At 44.2% G+C, this 19,225-nt stretch overlaps 1 protein-coding gene across 1 annotated transcript in view; it reads right to left on the bottom strand.

Moving 5' to 3' along the window:
- Positions 1-4,925: 4,925 nt before the first annotated feature.
- Positions 4,926-19,225, bottom strand: part of si:dkey-246g23.2 (solute carrier family 66 member 2) — a 53,081-nt gene continuing 38,781 nt past the window's right edge. The window contains exon 5 of the mRNA XM_041939223.1: positions 4,926-9,591. Coding sequence (XP_041795157.1) covers positions 9,417-9,591 — 175 coding nt within the window. The 3' untranslated portion in view covers positions 4,926-9,416. The remainder of the gene's footprint in view (positions 9,592-19,225) is intronic.

Raw genomic sequence — 19,225 nt, forward strand, 5'->3', positions numbered from 1 at the left:
TCCTGGACAACTCTCACACACTCCATGTCACAGCTCTGTATGACAGTTACTGTCGGGTTTTATATACAGGTGTATAAATGCTTACTTTATCCTTACACGATTCAGGTCCAGTGTTCCTGGGCTTAAAGGGTTCACCAGATTTCAGAGCAGATTTTGGGTAAAAATCCTCACAACTGAAAGTCACAGCAGCAGTTTGCTGCGAGGATCAGATTATTCTGTTTTCAATATCAGTGTCAAACTTTTCCTTTTACACATGCTCCAAGACATTAATTCATTTCTAAACACACAGCCAGCAACAAAACAAGAGCACACGCTGAAATAGAAATAGTTTATGTTTGAGCAAAGAAGTATTTCACATGTGTACATGAGATAATAAAAATGATTTGGACTGCAGATGTGATGTCACTAGTGTATACCGTTGCAGGTCTTTACATCTTATGGAAACCATCAGTGTTACTGTAACGGCCCTGGTGAGCTCAGACCCAGACGCAGAGAAAAACACAGGAGGCAGGTGGAAGTTGAAACAAAAATCACTGTCTTTACTAAGTTTTCAAAAAAAAGCCAAACACAAGGAGTCCACTATGGCAACAGAACAGACAGGAAAATCCAACAAAGACTGGAGGCCAAACGTCACTAAGCACAAGGAAAACATCACTGGGAACAAAGACAATCTGGCAGACACATGTGGAACTGGTGGGGATATATACACAAAGGGAAGGGAGGGAGGCTAATCAGGGGCAGGTGAGTAAGTGGCCTCAGGTGGGGTTGATGAGAGGTGGGAAAACACAGGAAACTGGAATGACACAAGAGGTAGAGTTACATAAATAAAACAGGAAACAACATGACAGGAATGTTACAGTACCCCCCCCCCCCCTTTAATGGACGGCTCCAGACGTCCCAGGCTGGTCTGCATGACGCTTGTGAAAATCCCTTATGAGGGACTTATCCAGGATGTCCCTAGATGTGACCCAGGACCATATCCCTCCCAATCAGCCAGGTATTGGCAACCTCTACCCCTGCGGTGGACAGCCAGCAGGCGCTTCACAGTAAAAGCAGGCCCTCCATCGATGACCCGGGCGGGTGGAGGGGGTTTGGAGGCGGGGGCCAAGGGGCCGATTTTCACAGGTTTGATTTTGGAGACGTGAAAGGTGGGATGCACTTTCATGGTTCTGGGAAGACGTAATTGCACAGCCACAGGATTAATGATCTTGGAGATGGGGAAGGGGCCAACAAACCTAGGAGCCAACTTGCGACTTTCCACACGGAGAGGCAGGTCTTGAGTGGAGAGCCAAACCCTCTGTTCCACACGGTAACGAGGAGCCGGAGTACGTCGTTTGTCAGCCTCCTTCTTGTAGCGTCCTGAGGTCCGAAGAAGAGCTGCCCGGGCCCTCTTCCAGGCAAGGTGACAACGACGGACCAGGGCCTGAGCAGACGGGACGGCAACCTCACCCTCTTGGTCTGGAAACAGTGGTGGCTGATACCCATAAACACAGTGAAAGGGGGACAGACCAGTGGCAGAAACAGGAAGTGAGTTATGAGCATACTCTATCCATACCAACTGTTCACTCCACAGGGATGGATTCTGGGAGACTAAGCATCTGAGAGCTGTTTCGAGTTCCTGATTGTAACGTTCTGTCTGGCCATTGGATTGTGGATGAAAACCAGAGGAGAGGCTGGCTGTGGCACCAGTCGGCAGAACTCCTTCCAGAACCGGGAGGCAAACTGAGACCCTCTATCTGAAACATCTTGTGGCAAGCCATGCAGACAAAAAACATGAGACAACATGACCTGTGCCGTCTCCTTAGCAGAGGGGAGTTTGGACAAAGGAACAAAGTGTGCCATCTTGGAAAAGCGATCGATAATGGTGAGTATGACGGTGTTACCTTCGGAGGGGGGCAAGCCCATGACAAAGTCCAACGATATGTGGGACCAGGGTCGTCGGGGTACTGGGAGAGGGCGGAGCAGCCCATGCGGTCGTTGTCGTGAGGTCTTATTCTGGGCACAAACAGAACAGGCAGAGACAAATTCCCCCACATCCTCCACTAAGGAAGGCCACCAAAATCGCTGCTTAAGCAGACTGACAGTCCGACTCACCCCTGGATGGCAGCTCAGCCTGGAGGCATGGGCCCATTGCAGCACCCGTGGACGAAGCGGGATAGGGACGAAGAGGAGGTTCTGAGGGCATCCGTCTGGAACTTTAGCCCCCTCCAGTGCTCGCCTCACCTCACTCTCAATGTCCCAAGTCACAGCTCCAATCACACAGGCAGCAGGCAGAATGGTAGAGGGAGACCTAGGAAGGTCATCAGGTTCGAACTGGCGGGAGAGGGCATCAGGTTTGGTGTTCCTGGAGCCGGGGCGATAAGACAGGGTGAAGTTGAAACGGGTAAAGAACAGGCTCCTTGCAACAGTTCAAAGGCAGAAAACATAAGAGGGAGGGGGTACCTGTTGTTGATGGTGATGTCGTTGAGGCCCCTGTAGTCAATGCACGGTCGAAGGGTCTTGTCCTTCTTATCCACAAAGAAAAATCCAGCACCAGCAGGAGAAGAAGAGGGGCGGATAATGCCAGCAGCTAAGGAGCTCTGGATGTATTGCTTCATGGCTTCCCTCTCAGGGGCTGACAGGGAGTAGAGGCGGCCCTTGGGGGGGAGGTCCCAGGGAGATGGTCGATAGCACAATCATAAGGTCTATGAGGAGGCAGTTGCACGAGCCTTGTTGAAAACCTTCAAATCCATGTAAGCAGAGGGAACGCCAGACAGATCAGGGAACTCTGAGGAGGGGTCAACAGGCTTGGGGAGATCAGCAGATAGAAGACAGGATGAATAACATTGGTTACTCCAGCCCAGGATGGTGCCAGTAGCCCAGTCTATATGCGGATTGTGCTTAGTTAGCCACGGAAAACCAAGAATGAGAGTCAATGATGTAAAAAGAAATAGTCTCTGAATGGTTACCTGACATGAGGAGGGCGAGAGCTGGAGTCTGGAGTGACACATGACAGAGGAGACGGCCATCAAGGGCGTGGGCCACCAGGGGGGAGGGGAGAGGCTTGAGTTGCAGCTGGCCGGCGAGCAAGGCCTTGATCCATAAAGTTTTCATCAGCTCCGGAGTCCACGAAGGCAGCCAATTCCAGGGAAACCACAGGAGATGAAATGTGGGCCTGGGTGAGTGCACGGGAGGGTTTTGTAGAAAAAGTTCTGCTCACCAGTAACCCTCCATTTACTGATGAGCACCGCCTTTTACTGGGCATGCTGCCAGGAAATGTCCTTTGAGACCACAGTAAATGCATCTTCCCTCTCTAAAGCGGCGCTGTCGCTCGTCTGGGGAAAGCTGAGTTCGGCCCACCTGCATAGGTTCCTCTTTTTCTCCAGGAGATGCTGTAACTTCCTCCCTGGAGCTCCCAGAAAAACTGGAATGAAGCTTGGTTGGAGACCAGGAAGTGGGCTGCCCCCAGTGGCCGGGGGTTCTCCTCTCAGCCTGAGTCTTTTCTCTCCTTCTTTCAAACAAGTGATTATCAATTTTGATGGCTAGGGCAACAAGAGCATCAAAGTATGAGGGCAAATCAAGTGGAGCAAGGTGATCCTTAATCTCATTAGACAGGCTATGCAGGAATGTGTCAGAGACTGAGTGTTCCATTCGCTGTCAGCAGCCAGAGTCCGAAAGCGAATGCCGTGGTCTGCAACACGGCTGTTGCCCTGTTTAAGAGCCAACAAACCCCGGGCTGCCTCTCGACCAGGGGTGCGATGTCCGAAAACCCTTCTTAGGGCAGCAGAAAAAGTCTCCTCAGACTGGCATACAGGTGACTGTCCCATTCAGCAGTAGCCCACTCCCGTGCTCTTCCAGTGAGGTTGGTGATCATGAAGGCAACACGGGAATGATCAGTGGGAAACGCTGATGGCTGGAGGCCAAATGTTAGAGAGCAGAGAGTCAGAAAGGAGCAGCAGGTCTCAGGGTCACCGTCATACCTTTCAATGGGTGGAGCACGTGGTTCATGGCGAAGGACCGGCTGGGGATCAGGCGTGGCTGTGGAGGCAGGGGGGGCAGGCGGAGTAGAGGCAGCCTCTGCCGGAGCTTGCTTGCCAAGAAGCGTTAAACACTGCTGGAGCTGGGTTGTGAGTTCGAGAAGCTGCTCCTTCATGGCATTCTGGAAGGCATCTTGGCGTACATGAAGCTCTTGAACACCTCCGCCCAACTTGCTCATCACCTGTTCGTGATCCTTCAGTCGCTGCCCTTGCGACTGGAGAGCAGCACGGAGAGCATCATTCTCTGCTGGGTCTGACATGGCCAGATTGTACTGTAACGGCCCTGGTGAGCTCAGACCCAGACGCAGAGAAAAACACAGGAGGCAGGTGGAAGCAGGGAAATCCAACAAAGACTGGAGGCCAAACGTCACTAAGCACAAGGAAACATCACTGGGAACAAAGACAATCTGGCAGAGACATGTGGAACTGGTGGGGATATATACACAAAGGGAAGGGAGGGAGGCTAATCAGGGGCAGGTGAGTAAGTGGCCTCAGGTGGGGTTGATGAGAGGCGGGAAAACACAGGAAACTGGAATGACACAAGAGGTAGAGTTACAAAAATAAAACAGGAAACAACATGACAGGAATGTTACAGTTACCTGAGATTTGAGTGAGCAGTTTGTTCACTAAATATACTTAAAAAGCAACAGTTACTTTTGTTTTCACAGATCCTGTAAATACATTACCTGAAGAATCAGTGAACATTTAAAAAGTCATGAAAAATAATACAAATGCTCAAAAACACCTGTTTGGAACATTCCACAGGTAAACAGGCAGATTGGTAACAGGTGATAGTATCATGATTGGGTATGAACAGGGCATCCTGGAAAGGCTCAGTCGTTCACAAGCCAGGATGGAGCGAGGTTCACCACTTTGTGGACACATGATTGGATAAAGGAGATTACTACATGCGCTCATCCAGTTTCCGTTTATTTACATCCAAACTTTTTTGGAATCAGGGATGTAAATTGTTTCATGATAGACAATGAAATTTTGCATCTGGTAGAAGTAACAATCCAATCTTCTCCCTCCTCAGAAATAACAAATCACCTATTTCTTGTTAGTGTTGTTGTGGTAAGGCACCAAGAACATTTACTATAATGTCAACTTGGGTGAGGGATTATCATAACCCGGCAGTGTGTTTGCTAATCTGTCCTACTGCCCTTCAGAAGAAAATGCTACAGGGGAGGAATATTAAATCCACTGAGGGGGCCATTCTGAGCCTCTGCTGAGAGAGACAATATAAAGATACACATCTGGTGAGAAGAGCACATAGAATACAGAAATAATGCCACTGCAATCGACTGCGGTGTGCAGGGTACATGAGATAAGACACGTATTGCTTTCAATATGGCCAACAGATGTAATGTCAGATAACTGGAATTGAAGAACTCATGTTTACCCACATGGCATTAATTACACAATGGAAGGTCACAGAACAACACAGCTGGCGGTCCGAGCTGGACACAGAGAAGTCGAACCTGGACACTTCAACATATATTACAGCACAAGCTGAGAAGTACAGTGACCTGCATCCATCAAACATTATTCCAACATTCCCAAGGTTTGTTGTTTTCGTATGCACACACACACACACACACACACACACACACACACACACACACACACACACACACACAGATGACATAAACTGATACACAAACAATGACTGTCCTTTCAGATTTTGTTTGATTCTCCTCACAAAGGTTAAAGTGACTGATAGATCAATAGTTTGACATTTTGGGAAATATGTTTATTTGCTTTCTTGCTGAAAGTTAGTGGAGAAGATTGACACCACTGTGATGCGGTAATGATGCTCATATGATGCTATAACTGATAGCCAGTTAGCTTCATTTAGCATAAAGATTGGATATAGCTAGCCTGGCTTTGTCCAACAATAACAAAGTCCACCTAGTAGCACCTCCAAATGAACTATTCTGTGCAGGGGTGATGTGCCATGCTGTTTACTGGCCAGGAGCAGGAACTATGCAGAGCCTCCGTCAGCCAACAGAGGGATGCTGGTGGGTGGATTCTGTTACCTTTGGAAAAAGCTAGGCTAGCTGTTTGCACATTCTCAGACCTGGGGCCTCAGTACTAAAAGAAATTCTCAGATTTATACTTGAAATTAGTCTCAAGATCATTTCTTACAGTGTGCTCACATTTAATTCATAAAATATGCTGAACATAAAACATCTGGCTTAAATGGGTTCGGCCTTGCAATTTCAGCATATCTAATCAATGCCAGCACAAATGAGGGTTTGGCCATGGTAACATCTTTCTAATTGATACACTGCATCCTGTTTTTCATTCAAAACACACACACACACACACACACACACGCTTGCATCTGGCAATAAATTGTGTTGACTGGTTTCCAGTTTTACAGATACGGTCAACGAAAAAACATTTTAGTGTTTTACAAACAAAAGAGGATAAAGGATAACAAATTAATAATTAAGGATGGATTAAAAACCAACAAACACAGTAATGACAAATGACATTCCCCCAACTTAACCAAAGAAATGTTTTATACATATACATGTTTTTGCTTTTTTTTTTTTGCTCAAGTCATACTTAAGGTCAAAATTGATCATAACTCCATTTTAAAAATGAGGCCCGTTATGCTATGCTAAGCAATCCACTACAGGCTGTAGTTCATATTTATTTTAATAATCAAAACCTCAAAAACCAGATGTAACATCAAAGAGGAGGCAACACTTGACGTGACGCTCAGTCACTGTTTCATTTAGAAGGATCTTGCATTGTCTGATTATGAAAATTCTCTCATAAACATATATATTTTACATGCTGGCCTTGAGGATAATACTGAAGTACACTGTGATGCAATCCTGCTGTCTATACAAATGTTATCTTATGGCCAAGGCGTGCTGGCAGCTGCAGGAAGAGGCTGTCCGATGCAAACCATAACCACTGCAGTGTGTAATTTAAACAAGGTGTTTACTGAGCAGAAACTAAAAACAGACAGTTATAGATTAACAGATGGACTCAAACTGGCTCTAAGTTAAAAAGGTGACTAAAAGACTAAATAAGCAGGTGCAGCAGCTTTATTACTTAATTAAATCATGCCTTGGGGGAGGAAGAAACCTGCGCTGACTACTGATCAGCTGCTGCTACAGATTCATTTCATCCTGCAGTGCTTTTGTAAGAGGACTCAAGAGGAAACAGGTGAAAGAACCACAGCTTCAGATGAGTGTTTCCATCATAAACTGAATAAAATATACGTGCATTTTTGAAGGCTGGAATGGATGAATATGGTTTAATGTTTGTGTAATGTCATGAATTGCATAAACAGTCCTCTGTTTAATGGAGCATTTCTGAGACGATGAAGATGCTTCAAAGTCCTTCTAATGACTAAACACACGATGAAAGAGAAATGAGTCATTCTGATCTAAGGGTCAGGAGAAAAAGGGAGGATAGCTAGTGTGACTTTATACTTAGCTTTCCTTTGATATATTTAATCACATAAATAGCTCCACAGGAGTTATGCAACACAAGCATGATGTTGGCTATATGATGGACAATCAGACGTAGAACTGATGTGACTGAAGTTACGTCATCTGTCTGACTGAAGGGGTAAAAAGATTACAGCCTCTGTACCCTCAAAGCTGCCTCCTGTGCCAAGGTCACTCAGTGGCTATTTTTTTTACAAGCCCTTTTTAACATAAATGAATAAATAAATAGAGAGTGGCTTGAATATTCAGATTTTTGAGATTTTGGGGGTTTTACTTTTCATTGCTAAAGACTGGTCTGTTGGAATTAATGGACTCTCCTCTTTCTTGCCTTGGAGTGAAGCTTTGAAACCAACTCCCTCTCATTCATCCATACTTTATGACTAGAATTATTCTATTATTCTGGAAACACATGATCTATTCACTGGTGTTGCCAGAAGCTGCCTGAGCCCCACCCAACTTATAAGTCTTAAAGTCATCGGGTAAAACCCCGCTTTTTACCTCGGCATTACTACTTAAAAGTAGGTGACAGTCTTATGTGAACAAACATGCATGGCAACGCAGCAGGCAGCATCGAGGTCAGCAAACGAGATCATGGTTGTGTCCACATATCATACGACAAGTCGATAACGTGATTATTGGGACAGGCCTCGGTGTCGGAGTCTTTTTCAATTCAAGGGGAGGGTTACAGGAAATACTGATCATGCTGGAGAGAGTTTGACCTCTCTGCACGCCAAAGATTTTCATACAGTCCCTAAAAGAACATTTCTTTGAGCACGAAACCAGTTCTCACTTGGTCAGGAAAAAGGCCCATTTAATTCATACATCTTTAAACAAGGTCTTTCTCGCGTGGGAGTGTTCAACAAAAGATGAAGGTAAGATATACTGTGATATTCCACCAGCACCCTTCCACGAGGCTTATGACTCTCCCATTGTCACGTTGTGGTTCACTGTTACTGTCTCAGAGCTTTTTGAAAAAAGTGCATCACAGAATCAGAAGATGATGAGATACTAAAAACAAGTAGTGCCATGACGACATGTGTGACTGAAATAATGCCACAAATATTCAGTAATACTGTTAAAATAAGTTGCATATTTTGACCTGAGTCTGACGCGTTCTTTGGTGTCTCCAAAACATTTTGTGACTGAGGTACAGTGCAGCGTTTTTCATATTTGAGGGAGACCTGCGCTGCTTGTCAGTTATACGACAACAGAGACTCATAACACACAGATCCTGTGTAGTTCCCATTACATGGTGTACATTCAGTTGCCTTGGCTTGGCACAGGATGCCAACGGCAAAAGTCATTTCAGCTGCACAGACACACCAGCAAGCTTGCAAAGCACACACACACACACAAACACACACACACACACACACACACACACACACATACAAACAATGTGTCATGAGAACAGTACAGTAAGGAGAGGAGTGTGAAGGTGGAAACTCATCAGTCAGGCAGTGGATGCCAGTGCAGGGCGATCGGTGCAGGACTGCTTGTTACAGCAGCACAGATCTGCTGTTAGTAAGCTGCCAACATGAGCGATGATTCCTTCTTCAACTTTCCATGTCCACTACACTTCAGGATCCAAATAATGTTCAACACAGAACAAATATTAAAAAACGAAAAATGCACCAAAAACCTTCCTCTGCTGACTAACTACTTTGAGGAAAAGGTGTTTTGTTGTTGGTAGTTTGTTCAAGGCTAAAACTGTTTGTTTAATTGCACTTGACGGTAATTGTTTGGGTCTCTGTGATACCCATATAACTTCTACTTTGGCTAAATTAACTATATTGACTTTGGTTTTCTCCCTGTTATTGATGCTAAATGTCCATCAACTTTACAGCTGATTTGATCAAAAATCCTAAAATTATCAGACTTTACACACAAGCTCTAGTTTTTACGTAGCCCAAAGCAAGAGTCACATTCAGCCTAGCTTGACCCGCGTGTCTTGGCTGTAGAAGAGGACCTGCAGCAGGATGGCCACGTCGATTATGATCTGGACTAATCCGCAAACCCAGAACTGAGCCGGGCTTTCATTCATCACAAAGTAGGTGGTCTTGAAGACGTCACCGGCCGTCCACAGCAGCACCATCTTCACACTGGAGCGAATGAGACAGAAAGAGACACGGTGAAGCTGTGAGGACAGACAAAGAATACATCTTTCCTTTTTTTGAAGATTTACTTTTTCATTTTTTGGCTTGCTTTTATTGGCCAGAGAGTGACAGAGCAGGAAGTGGGAGAGAGACAGGGGACGATAAGCAGCAAAGAGGCACTGTGCTGCTGTGGTGAGGACACAGCCTCAGCACCTGGGTGTCCCAGGAGTGCTCTCTTAAAGGAATAGTTTGCCATTTGGGAAAAAGGCAACAAAATCCACCTACTAGCACCTCAAGCGCACTAATTCACACTTTATAACTTGCTTAATTTGCACAAGAACCAAATTTGTATGAACCAGTTCAACCAACCGGACCAGCTGTCAATCAATCAGCTGAGACTTCAGGAAGTGATTAAAGCCAGACAGAAATAATACAAATCACAATGTGCCATTTGTATACTTTGGTGCAGATTAAATAAAGAAGATATAACATGTTGGTGAGCCATTTGACAAAGCCAGGCTAGCTGTTTCCCCCTGTTACAAGTGGGCTATGCTAAGATAACAGTCTTATTGTACAGATATGAGAGTGGCATCAATGTTCTCATTTAACTCTGGCCAAAATAATTCAGAGCAACTTTTTTGATGATGCCCCCCACCCCCCCAAAAAAGTAAAAGAAGTAAAAGAAGGCTCTCTTTCCCCTGTTCTCTGCAAACTGATTTTTGAAAGTGTCCATGCAATATGTGTAACATTATAAAGCAGGCTTATCACATAGCAAGACCTTATCAGGCTGACGCAGAAAACACGAACCTACTGTAAAATTGCTTTTGTGTCACACACACACACACACACACACACACACACACACACACACACACACACACACACACACAGAGTCATTTCCAAGTATGGGAGAGAGAGGCAGCGTGCCAGCAAGAACGTATCATGTCAACAAACATCAGAAGTGCAACCACATTGGCAGATGCAAGACACTAGTTCACTGAAAACTTCAGGGCTGCATGTGCAGACTCAGACATTGTGTTGGAAAAAGCTATGTCTGTTTCTGGTCGAACATTGTACACATGGAGGGGCGTGGCCTGGACATGACAGTAGCCTCTGTCACACCCACTCACCCACTGCATTCAAGCTGCATCTGGAGGCTGTCCTGCAGAAAATCTGCTTGATATGTCATCTTTCTAATGAAAAAATGAGCTTATATTGTAAAACACAGAATTCAGAAAGATAAAAAATGGAAAACATGGAATTCGGGAAAAAATGGAATGGAATCTGTAAGAAGTTCAAGCAGACTTCACAGGACCCTACACACTTCATACTGCGTCACCCCCCTCTGCTGTGTGCTACATCAGTATGTGTCATGCTGCTGTATGTGAGTGTATCTGATAGACAGGCTGACTGTTGTACTTACATAATATACATCTGCCAAATAGATGCTGTTGAGATGTCTAATCCCTCTGAGAATGAATCACATTACATTTATTAAATAGCCTACATCATGGGGCAGGTTACTCTTTCCAAAGCACACGTAGTCTACACCTAATTTTCACTCACTCACACTGAAGCCAATATCAAAACATCTTTCTTGAAATACGGGGCCTTACATTGCTAATAAAGTGCAAAGAAGTCGAATCGTGATCTGAGTGGAACATCCCTTCTAGTTTTTTTTATACTGTGGTATATTACCCTCATCGTAAGAAACAAGCAAACGAAAAATATGCTGTCATTTAAATTTTAGGTCATGTCGCCCACCCCTATCTGAGAGACATGGAGGCTGAGAAGAAAGACCTTGAGAATACAGCAGTCATCTACCATGCCAGCAGCCAGATACCAACACAAAGCCCCTTCTTCCACTCCTCCACTCATCACTTTCTAACATTTCTCTTGCCGTTGCTTCTTACCCTATTCCGTACTTTCTGTTGGCATCTCGACACATTTACTGTCATGCTTCCTTAACTCTTACCCTTCACAGTCTCTGCCCTCACACTCCACTTTAGTCTCTGCTCCCTCCTCTCTAGGCAGTGAAGTCCCATAGGTATGAATGTGAAATGAGTTTATTCTTTTTATTAGGGATGACTGGGCCTGGGGATGGAGCAGGACCATCAGCCACCAATGAGACATACTGTAAGGGTCAGAGGGTTGGGGGTGAAAGGAAAGGAGAGCAACAGAGACAGAGAGACTGCAGAGGACAGCATTCATCTAGCATGCAGTACAAGAGGCCGGGCTAAGACAGCAAAAACCACCAGGGAGAAAAAGGGGAACCTCTGTGAATGGGGAAGAGACCTTTATGAGATAGATATGGATGATGAATGCATATGGGGGTAGAGGCAGCCTAATGACTATTGGGACAGCTGTCCTGTACCATCCTTGAGCTCTCCTTGCAGAGTCATGTCAAAGTCCTAACTCCCCCCTGGGCTCCCTTCAGGCCCTGATGAGGAAGTGAAACATTTGCAGCAACGATCCTGCCCTGGCATGGAAATGAGGAAATCATTATTTAACTTATCTGGGAATGTACTAAATCTAGACACTGCATGCTGTATTGGAATGTGATTAATAGCCCAAACTACCGCATGGTGCAAGCACAGGCTGTGCTGGAGAGCCACAGGATGTTGATGGAAGTTGAACTGTGACAATACACGGGACAGTCATGCTGTACATCTGGACACTTTCATATGCAATCATATCCGCACTGACTCATAAATTGAGTCATAAAGTGTCACAAAATGGACTGATCGTCACTGTAGGGAAGTTTTACATGTATAGTTTGTTATACCATTTGACATCCCAATGGACACACATGCTATTGTTCAGATCTTGTCAGCTCGTGTTAAGTCCCAGCGGTGAGTTGGTAATCCATACGTTATTCTGTGAGTCTGTGCACTATTGCTCCATGTTGTGATTCAACAGGATGACATACAGAGTGCTGAGATCACAGGACTACTCGTTGCTGTGAGTTTTGACAGGTCAGCGCAGCTGGATCCATGAAGGAAGGACAGCTAACGCGGGCTCGATCCTCTGCTTTGTATAATGTGGGATGCAAACAACACTGCGCAGGAGCTGTGAATGACTCAGCAGATGTTGAAGTAAAACAAACGAAAAGTAACATCAAGTGGTAATCTGTGCCAATGCTAGCAAGCTCGGCTAACTAGTTGCAGGTTCTTGTTGGCTGTTGCCATGGGAGACAGCCAGCGAGGGGCATCAAGCCTAGATGATATTTCCACAAATTTAATCTGCTTTTGAGAAATGGACAAATGTGCACAATATCTGCAAGTTTGTCCTCCTCCTACAAATGAAAAGTTGGACACACACCCATGATCAACCAGAGGTTTAGCCGCTTGGTTGGGCGTGACCCGTAGCTTACGGAGGCCTTTGTCAGCAAACTTTGATTGTTGCATAAAAAACGTGACTGAATCAGTTGGACTGTCTTTGTGACTCCATTTGTGCTGCCGTTAGGCTTCGTTTTATCATTTACCCAGATCTTGTGGGCTAATTGTCTATTGTGCCTACAGTGGCCTGCGCTCAGCAAAAATAGATTCTGTTATCTGCTATTTCCATCCACATGTGAGACGAATAAAAGCCAATAAGATGAAGCCAGTCTGCTTCGGTCATCACACAGCTCCCTGCTTCTTCCCTCTTTGGTCCAACTGATCTGCACACCTCCAATTTAACCGGTAATGGTACAACACACGGCACAGAGCAGTGTTGGGTTCAGGATCTTGCCTGTGACCTTCTGATTAGTGAAGGATCTGCTCTACCTTCTGAGCCACAGCTGACCCATTTACCCATCTCAGGCTTTAGTAAGAATCAGGCTATTTCCACCTCTCCCAAAGGCTGACCGAGGAGCTGGATATTAGGAGCATATGCAAGCCTGGGTGTTGCTCCGCTAACAATTTAAACTTTCGAGGTAAACACTCCAGGGTTTGATTGAACTGCTCCAAAAATAAGCTTGCTAAAAATCATCATGCATTCACTTCTCTCTCTCTCTATGCTGCCAGTATTCCTACAGGAAAAGAAGTGCTTTTTATTCCACTGAAGTTTTTGTTCCTCAGAGAGCACCCTGCGTTGAACTTCAGATTTCTTGTTTCAGCTCTCTTTGCATCTTTTCCTTTTTCTCTGTTGTCTTGCTCAACTGTTATCTTCACTTTTATTGCCTCTGTCATTGTCTTTGCTCTGCTCCTCTGCTATATAAAAGGGAATAATGTGACTTAAATGACTTTTGTCAGCTTCTACTGCAAGCCATGATAAAGTCCAGTAATAAAGTTGCATTTTACAGCACGGTAAGCTTGCTGGTTGAAACAAAAAATGACTTGTGATGAGGCAATATTACCTTTAAGATCAACAGGCCACGCTTACTCCAGTGGAGTGTTTGTAAAATGTCAGCCTCTCCTATATCAGTAAATCTTTAATGTGAGAAAACATTCTGCTTTCCTCACCATAAATCGAAGAACTGTGGTTAAAGGTAAGGCTAAGTAATGCTGGCTAACTGTGTAAAATGCAGCTTCCCAATAACGTTAGCTCGTCAGCACATCAGAGACACGGCAGATTTAGTTAAGAATGTAATTCCTACAACAATCCAGTTAGGATTAGGGCACGTGTGTTGCATTCGAATGAATTCAGGCAAATCACATGTCACAGCTGATTCAGATCAAATAGTGTGTGTGAGGTTGTCCGCAGAATGAAAAGCAGCACAAGGCTGAGACAAGCTACAACTTCATGCAAATGATTACAACATTCCTTTTCTAACCTATCCCCATACTCTCTAAGTATGCTCAAATTTCATGCTTGAGATTTTTACGCCATTTTCCGTAGGACTGGAGAGGAATTATGGGAATTCACAGGTGCATAAATAACTTTTAGACCATTGTTCTCCACAGATTTTTTGACTTGACCTTTTGAAAATCAGTGTTCTAACAGAAGCTGAGTGAATGGAGTCACACCCTCTGTTGAAGGGCTATGGAAAATATATGCTTGAGACAGAAACTGAGGAAAGATCTGAGCTAATGACTACACTGTTAAACATATGAATCACATTTTTATTTTGAAGTGAATTTGCACTATATAACCATATAACTGTCAGTAGTAGTAGAGGAAGTCGATCAGTAATAGCATGTGAGGTTGCAAATTGAAAAATGGAAATCTAAAAACTCTAAGATCTCCAAATCCATATGAAAACCTGCAGACTGAAATGCTGCAGCTACGAATATTAAGGGAGATTTTGAATTCAGCACCTTTAAATTCCCAATTTAGTTGACTTATATTTTAACATTGTCTCCTCTGTCCTTTTCCGCTTCCCTCTGACCTTCATTTGTTTTTTATCCTCGTCTCAGCCTCTGTCCTTTTCTGCTGTCCTCTGTGCCTCTACCTAACCTTCCCTCCCTTCCTTCACCCTCCCTCGCCCTCCCAAATTCTCTGCTCCCCCTTCAGCTCATTTCTTTGCTCTGGAGACGGCAAACAGCATTATTGAGGATGAGTCATTAACAATGTAATTATGGAGGGCGGATCATTTGTACAAAAGCAGTCTCTACAGCGGAATGGAGACAGAACACCAGTTCGAGGTTGTTCATCTCTGGCAGGAGCACACACACACACATGTACACACACACACACACACTCTTATGCTTGTCTCGTGCAGCTCCATCTGGCTGTGGTACCATTAACTGTGGGACTTGTGGCTCAGCTGACAGATGATGAAAGACACACAGAACAAACAACTGAACTTGGTCCTGAGTGAGGCTTTGAGTGTCCACACGGAGAAGGAGTTATTATGGTATCGATTGAGAATATTGACTGACTGACAAATTGAGACACACACACACACATCTATGCACACACACGTACTCAACCAGCGTGTGAGCCAGTCTGCTTTAGTTTGCACAAAAACATCAAACGCAAAATGTAAAATTGCTCATTTGTATCATGGTCTCACCAAAGCGCGTGCACACACAAACACACACACACACACACACACACACACAAACATACCGACTCACACCCACGCTCACTCAATCAGTCTCTTATTGATTAACACTGACCTGACACCTTCATCTAAACCAAGTGGCAAGAGGTGAGAGAGGAAAGGGTGAAATGGTGCGGTGAAACTGTGTACTTCAGGGATGGAAAGGAAAAGACGGGGGCTGGGAGACGGATGAAAGAGGATGGAGGTAAAAGGAAAATGATGAGAGATGGATGACAATGTGGCCGGCCAGGAGGGCGATAAATCTAGAGAAGAGGTGAGAAACGAAGCCACCCTGATGGAGAGTTGGAGAGTGACAGGATAGGGGACAGCGGTGGAGAAAGCAAGGGGGGGGGTCTGATTGCACGGTGTGATGGCTGTGCCGTATGTGGGCCAGCCAGTAATTGTGCTGTGTATTGAACGAGTGCTGTCAGGTCAGCTATTAGTTCGTCTAAGCGGCTGGAGTGGACGAGTGGAACACTACTGCAGGAAACAGGCTGAGTGGCATTTAGAAAGAGAGACAGCGACATGGGAGAGGGGGATAGAGAGAGAAAGAGGGAGAAAAGAAAAGAGTGCAGGGTTGCCAATTTACTGATTTCATGGCCCAGATATTTGCAAAATTGCCTGATGCAGCGTCACTTCAACAGCATCTTATGGAATGTCTGAAATCACTGGGAAGCACATCCTCTCGTTAATCATTACTTAATTTCTTTCTAGCTGTTAAAATCAATTGTACAGTTCTAGCTGTGGGGCTGGGTGTCACTCAGAACATTTCGAACCGATACCTTAACGAATTCCTGATGCCAAGGAATACCAGTTCCTGAACAATACTTTTATGGAAAAAAAAAATCTGTTATAATAAATACAAAATTACATTACACGTCATAGAGGCAAACCCACATCCACCGTGTGTGAACATGGATTAAAAAAACTGCAGGGACATATTATTTCTAATTATTTTTAAAAATCTGCTCTGTAAATATTTCATGAGAACAGAAATGCACTGACCACATTTGTTTGATCCTAAGGACCCACATACTGTGACTTTGTGAGGACATGTAAACATAACTAAAAAAAAAAAAAAAAACATAAAAAACGAGGCAAACAGCAGCAGAAACTCTTCCTGCTCACCTTGACATCAGAGTTAGGTGTAGTTATGGGTGCAACACAGCATGCTGATGCTGGGTGTGCTGTGACACCCTGGTGTTAAATGTTTAGATTTTGGTTGATCTACTGGCAGAATATGTAACTGAAACTCATGGCCAGTCTGGAAGTTTTAACAGGCACTTCCAGTGATTAACAGCGATGGAACAATTAGCTGATGAATAACAAAGACCGAAAACAAATGCATGTAACACCTGTAACACAGGTACTTGATTAGGTTCACTCTCTTCTGCGTCCTCTTCACATCTTTTGACCTCCCTGCACAACTTCCCAGTGCCCTCAGCTCCCCACTGTGTCCCTCTGCTGGTTTATATATGTAAACCAATCTGTCTCTCTTTCTGTGTTCACTCCTCACACCCAACCTGCCTCTAAATCCTCCATCCTCCTCCATCCTCCTTCCCTTCTCTGCCTCTGTCAACTGCTGTCTTGTTATCTTCTTGTCCCAGCCTCCTCTGCTGGCTTTCACCTTGTCCACCGCCCAAGGGACTACTTGATGGATGGATGGATGGACATTGGAATGAAGGAATAGCCAACTGGAGAAAAATATGGCTGAAAGATTCAAACAGAATCATGTTTCTGCACCCATGCACATAATATTTGCATCCATATATGCAAATTATACGACTACAGTCCAGAGTACAAATGTCAAGGTGACCGTGTCGTAGATGCAGCTTTTACAGAATGTAAAATGTGGACTAAATTCTACAACACTGAAATCACTGGAAAAAAAACACTTTCCCATTTAAGACTGAGAAACACTGGGCACACTGCTTACACTGATACTGACACTCTGTAATAGCTGGGTTCTGGGAGGGTACACAACTGTTCAAAGTTTGGAGTTTCACTTATTATATTGATAATTTTCTTCTGTCCCTCAACAATTGCTATTTTGACATGATGTGAAAAAATGTAATTCAGACAGCAAATGTATTACTTACATTTGTTTAGAACAAATAGTTTTGCCCCTAAAAGAAGAACAATTAAATGATTAAAACTTCAATTTAGTTGATGTCTCCCCCGTTGCATGACAGGGGAGAATACTGTTACTTACCATGCCTGTTTTTCAGGAAAAACCCTCCAGCCTGAATTTGTTTTCCTGTCCAGAAAACCATATTTTGTTTGCAATTGGGGCTTTAAATATGCTTGAAGCCTGTTGATCTTTGGGCTCTCTGGACTTACTTACAGTAAATGCAAACAGATACTAATGCTAAGCTTTATTTTCTTAATGACTGCTTATTTCTTATATTCTTTTACCTGTTGCTCAAAGGTATCTTTGTCTCTTTCTGCTCTTTCAGTCTGACTGAACCATTGTACAGCATTGTGTTCTCCATGTACTAAACGCTTTTTTGCAAAGCCGTCACAACAAATAATGTCTATTTGAAAAGAGGATTTTCTACATCCTGAAAGCAGGAAAGATCATTCAAAAATACAATGTCTCTCAGCCAGCTGACTGTGCCAAATCACAGTTTGTGGCAGCCGATTCCAAACATTTGAACGAGATTGTAGATCTGTCTGCATTTTGTGCTGAATTTCTCATGGCTGAGAACATTTTGTCACTCAGTGGACACAACGCACATTTTCCATTGTGGCTGTGGAGATAAGTAGGCAGCTGATCAGACATTTTACCTTGTGTAGGCTTTAATCTTTAGGTGGGGAATCACACTTTGTATGTGAGAATCAAAGAGTCTCCAGAAGGGTGTTAGACAGTCCTTGTAATTGCTTGATAATACTCTATGGGAAGAGACACACTGGAGCAGCAGGGGCTTCTATCACCGCTTCTGCTTCTGTATCAACCATGCATGTGTGCGTTGGCATGATGTGTATGTCTTTGAATACACATGTGTGTGCCCACAGGAGAGAGTGTGTGTGAGATGATTTAGCAGCAGGGCTGTAGCTCTCCCCAAGGGGGGCAGATAGATGAAAATCAAAGGGCCCAGTGAGAGCGAAGCCGAGCTGCTCTTAACCCGTTAACTATGAATTATGCATGTTGATCGATTGCACACAGGCAAACAACGAAAAGTTTCCAACCTGCTAGAAAAAGATGGATTCTACTTCACCAGATGAAGCGGAGGGGAGGCGAGGAGGGAAAGGAATAATGCACAGAGTTTGCGCACGGATATTTTTGATGCTTTTTTTGGAGAATGTAAACAAGCCAGAACAGATGAGACAGTCTGTTGGTGATCACTATTTCTTTATGTTTATCATGTCTATAATCTTATAGTTAATTTCATAACAGCGCTATATTTGTCATGACTTTTTTTTCTTAAATGAAAAATCAGAATGCTCACAGAAAACAAAATGCATGTTCTCCACACAACCCTCTAAAACAGGCATGTCAAACTCATTCCATAAAGGGCCGTGTGGCTGCAGGTTTTTGTTCCAACCAAGGAGGAGCACACCTGGCTGGAATCAATTAATCAGCTGGTCTCAGTCTTCAGCTGATAACTAAGTGATCCCTTGATGTTGATTGGTTGGACTGGTGTGCTCCTCCTTGGTTGGAACAAAAACCTG

This window comes from Chelmon rostratus, chromosome 6 (genome assembly GCF_017976325.1).
Source record: "Chelmon rostratus isolate fCheRos1 chromosome 6, fCheRos1.pri, whole genome shotgun sequence".
NCBI classification, from domain to species: Eukaryota; Metazoa; Chordata; class Actinopteri; order Chaetodontiformes; family Chaetodontidae; genus Chelmon; species Chelmon rostratus.